This window comes from Kryptolebias marmoratus, linkage group LG17 (genome assembly GCF_001649575.2).
Source record: "Kryptolebias marmoratus isolate JLee-2015 linkage group LG17, ASM164957v2, whole genome shotgun sequence".
NCBI classification, from domain to species: domain Eukaryota; kingdom Metazoa; phylum Chordata; class Actinopteri; order Cyprinodontiformes; family Rivulidae; genus Kryptolebias; species Kryptolebias marmoratus.
The window spans coordinates 8,034,593-8,048,636 of NC_051446.1; the positions used below are offsets into that span (position 1 = coordinate 8,034,593).

The 14,044-nt window shown below is 41.1% G+C and overlaps 1 protein-coding gene across 1 annotated transcript in view; it reads right to left on the bottom strand.

The window, feature by feature from the left end:
* Window positions 1-5,639, bottom strand: part of foxk2 (forkhead box K2) — an 8,891-nt gene extending 3,252 nt beyond the window's left edge. Inside the window, exons 1-4 of the mRNA XM_017416065.3 lie at window positions 5,140-5,639; window positions 2,922-3,116; window positions 2,683-2,824; window positions 1,003-1,149 (exon numbers count right to left, since the gene is read on the bottom strand). Coding sequence (XP_017271554.1) covers window positions 1,003-1,149; window positions 2,683-2,824; window positions 2,922-3,116; window positions 5,140-5,435 — 780 coding nt within the window. The 5' untranslated portion in view covers window positions 5,436-5,639. The remainder of the gene's footprint in view (window positions 1-1,002; window positions 1,150-2,682; window positions 2,825-2,921; window positions 3,117-5,139) is intronic.
* Between the last annotated feature and the right edge of the window lie 8,405 nt (window positions 5,640-14,044).

The window sequence follows — 14,044 nt, forward strand, 5'->3', positions numbered from 1 at the left end:
GGGGGGGGGGTAACAAGCCACTCATCTCATGAGCCGGGACGAGACCAGATACTGGGTTCACTCGGCAAGACGAGATTTTAACAAGAAATTTAAGAAAACTGGTTTTGCCACAAAGTCAACTAACTGGCCCTTCTCCTGAGTATCTTCAGACCTTGGAACAATGCTTCAACTACACCTGACCTCCGAACTTCTCTTTAAAGCTGTGAGACGTTCTGCTTCCAGGAGATCCAACTCATTTTCACGGGGGACCAAAATTAAAAACCCGATCAAACAGACTTAATTTTTTATACACTTTCTTTTACTGATTTCTAAAAAAAAAAACATATTGCCAATGCCAATCTAAACAGCTAAAAAGAATTAGAAAAGAATGAAAATGCAAACGGCAATAAACATTTTGCCTCGTTTACAGAACCTAAAAAGATCACGTGGATAATAAATTCAGACACTATAGTTGTAACGTGGTTTAACAAGTGTTTGTTTGAGAGTCAGGACTGACTGAAGTGGACTTTAGAACACTCCTTTGTGCGTTTTATTTTCTATTACTCTCAATACAGGAAAGAAAAATGCTCACACCAGTGAACACAGGGATAATCAAACAGCTTGTGTGGTGAGGGGAACAGGGGGACTCTTAGTGAACGCTACAGCCAGTTTGTTGTTTTTCACCTCTTAAGTTTGAGCGACTCTTTTCCTCTCGACTCGAACGGGAAAAGCAAGAGGTTCGAACTTTATTTTCTCAGCTTCAAAGTTGGCAAATCATTGTGTGAACTCAGCATGAAGTCTGTTCTGTTTTTAAAACAAGCGCGCAGTGACAGAGACTCTTCCTCCCTGGCGCAAAGCTGCCTGCAGACTGCCGCCTGGAATGCAATCTTCACAATGCGGCTGGCGTCAGGCCTTTTAGACGATTTCTGCATTTAGTTTGAATAATTCCACGAACCTTGTGTCCTAACCAACCGCAGACGAGATGCCCATCAAAACAGCTGTCCGAAGTGTAAAGAGACCCACCTGCCAGCCTTTATCAGCCGTTCTGTAGTAGGGATAGTTCTTCGTGATGTGAGTGTATATTCCATTCAGTGTGAGCTGTTTGTCTGGAGCCATCGTGATAGCTTGGACTATTAGTTGTGCATACGAATATGGTGGTTTGGAGTCATCCTGTGGAAGAGGAAAAAGCAGTGAAAAGATTAAAAGAAAAAGAAATTACAGTCATGATTAAAAGAAATGTACATTTTCCTCCATTTCAAACTTTTATTGTATCAGGACACAACAGGATAAAAATCTGAAAATCAGCAGCTTCTTAATGAAGCAAAAAACAGCACTAACACATTGTGTAGTGAGAACTGAGTCTGAATGACTTCATCGGTGTCTCACGTGGTTGTGGAGGACATTTGTCCCACTCTTCTTTACAACGTTGCTTCAGTTCATTTAGACATTAGTTTCAGCTCAGCTCTCCTCAGGTCCCATCGCAGCATTTCAATCAGGTTGAGGTCTGGAATTTGATGGGACCGTTCCAACACCTCAGCCTTTTTTCTTTTTGAGCCATTCTGTTGTAGATCAGCTGCTGTCTTTGGGATCATTGTTGTGCTGCATCATGACCCAGTTTGGTCCTGTCAGACAGATGGTCTCACATTTGACTCCAGAATCCTTTAGCTTATAGAGGAGTTCATGGTCAGCTCAATGTAAGGAGCCCAGGTCTTGTAGTTGCAGAAGAAACCCAAATCATCACCCCTCCGTCACCGTGCATGACAGCTGGTCTGAGGTGTTCATGATGATATGCCGTTTGGTTTTCTTCTGTCAGGAACTTAAACTTTTAACCTGCTAACTTAGGCCTGTAGAGTTTGACATGGAGCTCTTGTTTTTTTGTTCATTGTTGGTGTTTTTTTTTTAAATTTTTGTTTCTCTGGCCATTACACAGTTTGACCTTAGGATGAATTCGCTGGACCATCCACTCCTGGGAAGATTGAAGACTGTCCTATATGTATTTTTCATGTTAATAACCTTTCTCTCTTTACAATGATGGACTCAATATTGTTTGGAAATGACCTTTATCCATTCCCGAATTGATGGGCAGCAAGTTGCTTCTCTTAAGTCATGGCTGATGTCTTATTGCCTCGTCATTGTGTTAATACACACCTGTATGCCCCAGAGTAACAAACCGACAAAACTTTCGCTCCTTCTGAGATTTGAACCACAGATGTGTATCATAATACTAGACCAAATTTCCCGCCTTCTCTCGTTGTTGGGAGCTGAAGCTGGTAGGTTCTGGTTTACAGAAGCTGCCGTGCACATTAGGGATGTGGGGCTTTAAGTCCTGTCTACTCCCTCGTGCAGAATCACGGAGTCACATGAACTTTCTTTTAAGCACGAAAAAACTAATTACAGCTAAATGTATAAGAAAAATTGATATTAGAGCATACAGCAGCGAGAACTACGTGAATCAACAAGTCAACACCTAAAAGAAAAGATCTAAGGTGTATTTCTCTTTTTTGTCTTTTAAAAAAGCAAAGTCATGTTCGTTTACATGGAGGGTGCAGGACTTAAAACTTGTACCAGGACCACTTTGTGGAAACACTGTACCTGCTCCAGCTTCAACTTCTGGGATATATGTAGACACCCTTGGTTTGAAACCCCTAAAAAGCGCACACAGCAGTAGGTTTTCACCCAACCTTGGGTAAGTACTGCTCTCACCTTTGGGCTGTCTTCACCTGAGGCCTCCTTGTCGTTTTCTGATTGAGAGTTGTCTCCCATAAGTTCCGAGGCGAGAACACGACTCGTCCTGTAGCTGGAGAGTCCTGCACCCCGTGGACTCGATGGACACGAGTTTGCGGCACTGTAAAACGGATTCAAACACATTCCTTGGGTCGGGACACTCAAAATATTTTTAACTTGAAGAAAAGCAAAAGGACAACAAATACAAGCGCGCCTACCTAATGGTGCCGGTGGGCGACGGCAGTGGGCTCATGAGGTGGGCAATGTTGTCGGGAATGTTAATGGTCAGTGGGGAGATCTGGGGCTGGACAGGTTTGACCGGTGATTCCGGCACGTTCCTTGGCTCCTTCTTGTCACTGGACAGGGCGGTGAACGTGATCTTTATACTTGTGCTGGGGAAGCGAAAACAACACCTACAAGTGGGAGAGAAACAAAATCAATAATGGGATCACCGCCGAAGGAAACAACAACAACCACTTCAGACCCCGATGTTTACCTCAAGTGTTACCTTTTTGAACCCATGCGTGTACCATTGCAGATCGGCTTATATCCTGAACCAGTAATCCTTATCTTTACCAAATTCCAACTGGTATTCAACCTTAAAATAAATACTGATATTATAACTTTGGTCCTAGCTATAATTCTAACCAGATGAGTAGGTTTTAGTAAAAAAGGGCTTCTTCTTTAAATGAGAGATGGGTAGCGATTTTTCAATAATCAAAGACGTTTGAAGAATTCATGCGACTGTCACAACCATCTTGTTTTTAAACACTGGCACCTGGTAGTGACATGCCAAGTTGCTTCCTAATGCTGCTTTTCCAGTCAGGATGTTACAACACAACTACGCTCTCTAAAAAAAAAAGAACTTAAATAAAATAAACAAAAATCAAGTCAGTCACAGTTTCTGCTTCTGTCCTTGTAGTTTATTCTGAAAGGATTTTGAAGTGGAAGCTATGGTCACAGGTGAGCTCAACTTTATAACCAGAATATGTGCACGCTCCACTCTATGTTCAGCCACTGATTCGCTGAATATGAAGGAATAAATGTAAACACATTATATGCACCCCAAAAACGTCCTTTTCAGCTGCAGGTCCTGGGGTGCGTAAACTTTAATCTACCACAAGTCCCAAGCGTGTGGATGCAGTCATTTTATAAAGCAAAAATGTGAAACAGGCAAATGTCCTAAGTCATAAAGCAGTTGCTGAGATTAATGCTAATTAAGACTGCTTTCTCTGCTTTTGAGGTTAAGAAGTTAGGTTTAGAGTCACGTGTCAGACGATAAAGATAGGGGCTAGGTAATAAAGTCTGGGATTAAACAAACATCAGCCTAACTTCAAACTACAGAAGTAATAACATTACTCCAGGAGATGACAACAGCACTGAGGCTACTGTTAAGGAGAATTCTGGACATAAAGTGACCAAAACTGCAAAAGCACAAAGTGTACAAAGCACAAAGTAACCCGGACCTTAAAGTAAGCTTTTCTTATGGGAGTTGCTGTACAGACTAGCCTCCTGCTTGTTGACGAGCACGCCAAGGCGGTCCAAACAAATGAGACCCAGATACAAGCTGTGAGTGTCAGCTTCACAACATTCAAACAGGGACCTAAAAAACACCATTATAACAGATCATGTGTCTAATGTATTATTAATGAGCAGGGCTTTAGTTGCAGGCACGTAAACATGAATGACCATGAGGGTGTCAAACATATCAACACGTGGGATTAAAATGAGGAAGCAAAGTAACAAACAGGAAGATGGGGAAACCCTTTCTACAGCCCAAACCTTCTAATTATTTCTGTATTACTTTCTACCCAAATTGAAGTTGAGTTAAATTTAATAACCAGATTGTTCTCCGGGATGAAATATACTCAATTTTGTTTAAAGCAGATAAAACAAGACCAATTGGTTCTTTAAAAAGTGCTGCTAACACGCAGGTGATACGACCAACAAAACCATTAATTGTTTAACTTTTAGTAGACTCAATTTTCAATGCAATTCAATCGTTTCAAAGGCATTTTTCTGTTGTTCGAATCAATTCTGATACATATAAAGATGAACACATGTCAGCGAATATCACTTTTTCACAACTAACATGAGCTAGCTTTCACATCTCGAGAGGAAAAAAACAGGATAAATATTTCATGGATAAAGCAGAACAGGTTACATGGTAGCCGAAAAACACTTATGACCAAAACGAATAACCCAAGGGTGTAAACCGGGTTCTGAGAGATGTTTTATGTATGAAAAAGCAGTGATTTTGTAAAAGCAGCCTGTCCGATATGGAGATTTCATGTGACGTTGTTGTACACACGAAGCGCACGTTATCGCACAGCACGTGCAGTACCGCTGAGGGCTAACACCACAACAACAACAACAACACATAACCACATGAACATTTCCTTTTCCACACAAGGCACCGGTTTAAATTTAACTCACATTCGGGGAAGCTGCAGAGGTGGAGCCCCTCTTCTCTGGAACACCCCATCCACAAACACCCCGTTTTTACCGAGGCACCGCAGATAGAATTCCCCCGTGCCAGTACCATTTTCTCTGGCGGTGAAAATTTCCAGATGCCGCCGGGAGATGAAGCTCGAATGGCCCATGCTCACGTCCACTGAGCCCTGAGACGAGTTCCGGCCGATAGTCACCGACCTTTTCTTCATCAGATACTCGAATTCTCGGCCCTCCAGCCGGGCTATTGCCGACCCCGACATCCCGCTTACCACCGCCATCTTCCAAGGTGTCTGGTAAAGATTTGGGGTGTGAGCTTCGCACAAATGTAGAGGCTGTTTCGGGAATTAAAGAGGGGGTTGGGTTGTTTTCTGGGTTAGCAAAATAAGGGAAAGGGGGGTCCAATTTTACACCGTGCAGAATTTAGCTAGGAACGTGCCAGACCGGGGACACAACCGCTCAGACCCTACAACGTGAAGAGGAGGGAGGAGAGTGTGACCGGCCAATCAAAAGTGGACAAAATGGTGGAAGTTGCCTGACGGACAGCCTTTTAGACCAATGAGAAACGAGCATGGGCAAGCAGATGTGTGGTGTTTACCAATGACAACAATAATAAAAATAGCCGTAGAGAAGTGCGGTCGGTTGCAGCGCAGGGTGAGACGCAGAGGGATGGAGAGTTGAAAAACCCGGGTGAATGTTTTTATAAAGAGCTAATTGTATTTTTGTCTCCAAATCAAGAATTAGCTCAAGAAGCTAGGTGACCAATAGACCCTGGGAGGTTTACATGGCTTGGGTTGTTTCATGTGCTTAATGCCTCCCTGATCACATTTTTTATTTTTAATTCATTTGTTTATTTCACAATATAGTTTACACAAATAATCAAAAAGTCAGAGGAGATATGGCAAAAAGGAAGAGGCCCAGAAGACTGTTTTTAAACCTAAACTAATTCTGTGACAATTATTTGAAATAAAGTTAATGGAGTCAATATGACAAACTCAGATTTAATCCGAATATTTCGTTACAGAACCCCCAGTAGGTCAAGGCAGGTGGCCGCCCATCCTGCTTCTTGTTTCTGCCGGAGGTTTCTTCCTGTCAGAAAGCAGTCATTCCTCTCCACTGTCGCCCTCCGGCCCGTGCTTGCTCAGGATGGTGGCAGAACTTAGGTGCAGATTTGATGCAATCAGCAGATTTCTGCCAATGGACAACCTTTTACTCATAAGCATTTTGCTGTGATATACTGAATATGATGTATTGTCATTGCCCGCAATGCCTTTCACTGCATTTGTGTGTGTCCATAGGTTAGTTTTGTCTGTCTGTTAGCAAAATATCTCGTGAACCACTGGGTGAACCGTAATGAAACTCTCACAAAGTAATTAATGGATCTACAACTGATTGACTTTTGGAGTCAACTCGATTCAAAACGGCTGCCACAGTCAATCAACATTAAAAACATTAACAATGTCTATAACTCAGCACATTTTACAGATATTGACCTAAAACCTGGTATGGTTGTAAATGAGACTGATCTTTAACACATAATCTAGTTTGTCTATCTGTTAGCAACATATCTCATGAAAAACCAGGCAAGTTTTAATGAAACTTGCGAAGTAGACACTGGATGTACATTTCCAACGGAATAACGTTTGGTATTAACCCATTTTAAGATGTCTGCCACAGCTTATTAACATTAGCCAACACAAAAATAGCTACAATTCAATCGGTTTTACAGATATTGAGCTAAAATTTGGTGTGGCAGTAGCTGAGAGTCATCCTCAACACATACCCTGAGAGGGACATTTTGTGACATTACATAAGATCACTGTAACTTTTTTTAAAGGCTTGAACAAAACAAATACAACTTCATCATTTCTTATCATAAAATGATCTTTGTCATCTTATGATAAGGCAGTGGGTGATATGCATTCTGTCAGGGAATTCTAGGCTTTTAATATTATAACTGGATTTTTACATCTAATTTATGATTTGGTCTTATTACTTGTTTGTAAAACCAAAAACATTATCTATCTATCTATCTATCTATCTATCTATCTATCTATCTATCTATCTATCTATCTATCTATCTATCTATCTATGACGAAATAGCTGTAGTGACAGAGCGGGTCAGTGCTGCTCCCTGCTGGTGGTTTTATTCTATGCAGGTCTGACAGTTTTCTGTCTGTTGGTCTGTTCCTGTTTAAAGAGCTCTTTCAACTCTCAGCCCCGCAGAAACGGAAGAGCTGCACCCATTTCTGCGCTCTGTTTTTAAATAGAATTAAACTTGTCGGTGTAACATCAGCAGATGTACAGATATACATGTGAATTATTTACTTCTGTCAGTGAGAAGAACAGAAAACAAACTTTAAACTAAACTCTTTACAACACCATGAGCTGGCTCCCAGAAATGTCTTGGATGGTTTTATTGTTTTGTCTTGTTTGCAAAGATGTTCTAATTGTTCCAAACTTATGTTTTAATGTTTGACACAAGCAGCTATTTAAAGTCCACACATTCACATGACATATACACACGTACAGACACTAATATTCAGGGACACGCACTTTACATTATAAACTGATCAGTGAAATATTAAACATTTTATTCCATGAACTGATTTACTTTGATGTTAAATTGGTCAAACCAATACAGATACTCTCTGATAATTTAAACTAAAATAAAATTAAAGGCCTGGCATACCTCGAAGGAATGCATATCGCCCACCACCTTTCATGACAACGTTTCAAACTACAATCTTCTTATGTTGAGAAATGGCAACGTTATAGGTCAAAGTTTTAGGTCAAAGCTCGTAAATGATGAGATTTTGGAAGATCTCTGAGCACTCAGAGTATGTGTTGTGAATGACTCTCAGCGACTACCACATCAAACTTTAGCTCAATATCTGTAACGACTGAGTTATAGCTGTTTACGTGATGGCTGAAGTTGATTATAAGTGGCCACCATCCTAAACTGTGTTGACTCAAAAAGTTAAACAATTGTAGATTCTCATTCATTGATTATTTTCTGAGAGTTTCACAAAAAAATTTTTTCCAGTGGTTCTGGAGTCATTTTGCTAACAGACAGACAGCGTTGATGCCAACAGGTAGTTTGGAGGTCTGTAGCAATTTTGCCAACAGACAAACAATCACCCACACACACAGTCAAAAAAAAAAAAAATGATGGCCCTTTCTTTTATTTAATTTTTCATTTTCAGATCTCATTACAGCCAAGAAGAGCCATGAAATTACTTACAGAATGAGAAAAGGAGAGCATCAGGAGGCGTTCTGTAATGGATATCTACCACTGTCACATCCTTCACATGGTGTTTGCCTGACACCTTTAGTCACAGTTAAATGTCAGAATATGAATATTCAGATTATTAAATAAAACCTTGAAATTAAACTACCCAGAACTTACTGAACTAGTTTATATTGAATCTAAACACAGCTAAAATGCAAAATCTATAACAGCACCATTTTTTAATTTTATTTATTTAAGCGTGCCAACTCAAAAACAATAAAGCATCTTCATGATTTATTCTATGACTACTACACACAAAAATAAAAAAAAACAACCCAAAACACAACCTTACCAAACATTTCCACATCCAAAGCTTATGAATTTGGAGCATTTTATCAGAGTATGTTCAGCTTCGAATATGATGATGATCATCTTTAAAATGGCTGAACTTTACAAGATCTTTTGCAAACAGGCTTTCTTTACTGTCACCAACTTTTTAAGTACAGTTTATACGATGAAATGTGGGCATTTTTGTCTTCTTTCGCCCAACGTGCCTCTCGCTGCTATAACGCCAACAGAGTGACGACGGCAAACACCCCAATTCTCATTGACTTCCATTGTAGTTGGACTTTGAGTTTTTCTTGAAAAGCTGTCGCGTGTCCTGCCTAATGTACTGTAAATAAATAAAAATGTGCATGAACGGCCACCAGATGTTTTCCACTACTTTTTTAATGACTTCTAGTTTTCACACAGCGAGCTCAATTTCAAGTTTGTGTTTCTGGCTGTGCGTCTGGTAAAGAGTGATGCTGCGTGTTTACCAGAAAAGGTGGGAATCACCATGGCAACCAGTGCCTCTTCTCTGGCTGTGGATCTGATCTGACCAGCAGCTGACCTGGCAGCTACTTTCCCTCCTAAATCCTACAGAAGCAGCCAGGATGGGTTTGGTTTCTCACACTCAGCTTGTCCATTTGGCTTTTGTTTTTGTTTCATCAGAAATGACATGGTGGAATTTATTGTGCGTTCTTCTACACCCGAGGTTAGATTTGAATCATTTTACAACCTTGTACAGACCAGATCTTTTCTGTGTCATGATACAGAATCGAAAGACGGATGTCCTTTTTTTATGTTACGACTGTATGTAATTTAATTCATTTCCTGTTTCTAACAGAGGTTTTAAAATGTAATTTGCTGATAATATTGAAGCCCGCAAAGAGAATGAAGGGTAAAAACATCCACCAAATGACTGATTAGGATTTAGACCCTTGCTTGTTGTTGAGAGTCCCTGTATCTGTGTCAGAGTAGCTGTGTGTTTCTGTTCCATTATCTGAAGTGTCATGATCGTGGTTACATTACACCACTAGTGTAATGTCTCAGTTCAACTCCCTCCTATCACATGGCGTGTTCCGCTGCCGCTGAGGCGCGAACTGCTGGCAGCGCCGACAGCAACCAAACACGACACCGTCAGGCAATCAGAACCTAATCCCTGTTGCCTTTGTCGTCGCGCACCCAGGCAGTTTCGTGTTCGACCGAGCCGGGCCACAGCGAGGCGTGGGTTTATTCCAGGAAGGGGCTGAGTGAGTAACGGAGAGACACGTGAGGTGTGAGACGGAGCCTGAAGACCTACGTGCAGACGAGACGGACAGGCGGACTGGTGGAGTGAGAGACAAGGATAAACACAGACAGACAAAAGGACAAATGGGAAAAACAGATGGGCAGAAAGACAGCATAGTTTTAATATACATATATATATATATATTTTTTTTTACTGAGCACTGAGCCACTTTTGAATCATGTTATATTTATTTTTATTGTGTGTCTATGTCTAGTTTCCTGGCTGGCAAGCAAGCCAGCTCACTTCACTGTAACCAAATTTACCTTATGGTATAAATAAAGTTGATTGATTTGATTGAGACAAAGTCAGAAAGACAGACAGATGGACAGAAAGACAGGGAAAAATACAAACAGACAAGGACAGATGGAAAGACAGAGAGAAAGATGGGTCAGAAAGATGACAGAAACCAATGAAAGATGACAGATGGAAAGCCAAATGGACAGAAAGTGACTGAAAGAGACAAAGACAGGATGAAAGACAGACAGAGAGACACTCAAATGTAAAGAGACAGACAAACGTGCAGAGAAAAACTGAATAACAGACAGAAATACAAATGTAGAGACAGAGACAAAAAGAAAAAAAAACAGATGTATGGAAAGACAGACAGGCTGGGACACATTAGAACAGGGGTGTCCTGGAGGGACTCTATCCCACATGTTTTAGTTGTTTATCTGCTCTTCAGCAGATCTTCAAGTTCAGCAGAGAAACAAGTAAATCATGTAGGATTGTGGCCCTCCAGGACCGGGATTGGACACCACTGGGTTAGAAGCTCATGTGGACTGGTTCAGTGTTAGGCTCTGAAGTTGTGATCTAGTGACAAACAGTTTTCTTGTCCGAGTCTAAACGGGTGTGTTCAAAGACTGAGACAGCTGATAAAGTAAGGACATTTTAAAATCAACTACTTTGTGAACATATGATTTATAATCATCTGCAAACCAATAAACCCACGGTGGAATTTTTTTCTCCTTGCCTGTTTGTTAGTTTTGCTGTTGAGGGTCAGTTCTCGTGTCCAACAAAGGAGGGACCGAAGCATTGCGACACTGAGCTCGGATATCAGGGCGTGTCTTTTAACTGTTCAAAACCATCCGACACAACTGAGTTAAAGATTACATCGGGGAACAAACACTGCCCCTGTGAGCGAATCTGACGTCAGCTTCTAAAAGTTCAATTCTGTATGGAGTTTGCTGCTTCGAAGGTCAGAGGGAAAAGCTTTTCTCCATCTTCCTCGTAGTCTCCCATTTGCGTAAAATGAGAACACTCCTCACCCTGTAACTAATGAGCCCTGTTTGACCGGTTCCTTTTGGACCGACACTCAGATTTCACGTCATGAAAATCAGTTCAGAGGCTGATGGGAACTACAGAAACAATGATCAGCAGCGGGATGTCAGCAACTGAGGGCAACTGTAGAGATGCAATTATTTTGCATCACTTTGTGAAAAATCATGCACACAACTAAATGAAACCATTATAAAAGGCAAATGCAGGATGAAAAAGGCTTCAGAACAACTAAAAAAAACAAAAAACGTACAATGTAATTTGAGACCACAACAAAAGATGCAAGACGAGCAAACAGAGAAGAAAAATAGCTGTAATTGAAGATTGGTCGGGCACATAATTATAGAAAGACACAAAATGACCACAGCTATCTGGGTTTCTACTGGAAATGGACACAATTTAGAGGTGTTTATGCAAATATTTGCAAGTTTTGAAAATGGCTTTTATCTGACTCTCACCAACTTCAAAGGCTTCGAAAACAGATTCTGCTACTTATTTATATAGCAACTTTTAAAACCAAAGCTACTGAGTGTTTTACATGAAATCAAATACAATAAAAACAGATAAAACTAGAAGCACTCAGAGAATGCAAAGCTCCACCAAGGCCACAGCATGGTTAAAAAAAATAGTGCAATCCGGATCCTAATCTGGATTACCGTTAAAATGTAATCCATTGTTTTGTGTGACAACTCCAACATTTCCTGAACATTTCATCCAGATCTCTTCATCAGTTTTTGTCTGATCTTTGCAAACAGACAGACAAACAAACCAACGGTGACAACCATAAACAGAACTTCCTTGGTGGAGGAAACAAAATCACATGTAGGAGCACAGGCAAGTTTTTAACAAAGGGGTTACCTGTGAGCTTGACCTTTGACTCCATGAACTTTCAAATCAACAGGCATCATCTTTGACCCACGAGGTGTCCAGCTGTGCAGTTTAACATTCCTGTTATCCAGCTGCAGAGTCAGAGCTCAGGCTGATCTGCCACCTTGACCTTTGACCGGATCAGCACCAAAAATGAATCACTTGCTCCTTGGATCGTGTTTGACGTTTCATGAAATTGTCATGAAAATGTGTTCATAAGTAATCTCGCACAGACAGACAGACAGACAGACGCTATAGAAAACAATCTCCTTGGTGGAGGTAACAATCAGAGTTAAAATAAAAGCAACAACGCGACAGAACAAAAACGTTAAAATGATGTAAAAAATGAGACCTAAAACTGAAATGTTTAACAAAAGCATCTTGAAGAGTGGTAAGCTTTCAGTTGTGTTTTAAGGCACTCTAGAGATCCTGACTTTTNGGGGGAAGTTCCATAATCTGGGACCCCTGACAGTTCTGGTCCTGCAGGTTTCAGATGTCCTTCCCAGAATATTATTCTGGTTTCTGATCTGAAGTGTTTTCAGCCTGAAGACAACAAGACAGAGCTGCAGGCCCCCTTTACACTAGATGATGATCCTGCTACAGTTTTAAAACAAATAATAAAAAAGTCAGCCAGGCTGTGGATGTTCTTTGCAGGGTCTTGGTGAGGTTTTCGGGGGTGTGTTAAGAGAGCAGTGGGCTTCCTGTTATGTGTGATAGAGAGTCATGGTGGTTTATCATCGTGGTGACATTCTTAAAAGTCCTGGGTGGAACATGGAGCATGGTGGCAGCGTATCCATGATGTGGGGTCTGGTATGACTTAGAGTTCAGATTTTGAAGCAGGACTAGCCCTGTTGACCTCAGCTACAACTGTGATTATGACAAAGTAATAGAAACAACATGCATGTGGCTCCACCCTGACATGGTGTCGGAGCATATGGAGCGTGGTGAGGGCAAGGGAGCACAGTGTGTGTGTGTGTGTGTGTGTGGCCCCCCCCACAACACCGTTTTGGTGAATATTGACTGTAGCAGCGTCATAAATGCCTCCACACTGAAGGTTTTCTAAATGTGTTGCAGCCCAGCCATGTTCTAATAGGTAGAGAAAGTAGAGGGGCCATAGTCTAGTTAGAAAGGAGCCTTACTAGAGTTAAATGTAACTTGCTTTGAATGATTAATAACGATCTGAACCAGGGGTGGGTGCCATGCCAGAAGTATCATGTTCTATGTGAAACTGGTTATTTGGGTAATCACATTTCTTGTTTATAGCCAGTTACGTGTCAACAAAACTTACTGAATGGTTGTTCATAAATATTATTCAGACATTCTTTTGCTATACACATTTAGTGTTTAATGTTGTGTTTTCTGGATGGCTGCAGAGGACTCTCAGTAAGCTGCCCTCCCTATCACATCACACACGTAGGAGCCTTCAGAGGCCAAAATAGTCTTGCTGGATGCAAATGTTATATAGGAGATATACTTCAGTGACTATACGTGTTTTATAGCGACTTACGATTTTAATGTCCAATTCTGCGGTGCTGTTTTAATTCTTTATGATTTAATATCGTACCATTGGCCACTCCTAGTCTCAACCTGTAGCGGCAGCTTTAATTTCCTTTTCCAGCACCAGCTCCAAATGACTGCAAGAGATAAATATCACTCACCAGTCAGCGCCTCAAAGTTTTAAAAGATACCAGAAGATCCCAAACACCAGCCCAACAGCTGAGGGGAGCAGGGATCCAAGTGAAGAGGGCGAGGACTAATTTATCCCCGAGGATGAAGAAAAACAGCAGGAATAGACTAAAAGATGAGAATGGCATCATCCATGACAGGTGTTCTTTTTGCTTCTGTGTGGGAGTAGGCTGCCTGACTGATAAGAAGGAATAGTTTCAACACCCAGGTCCCATTCC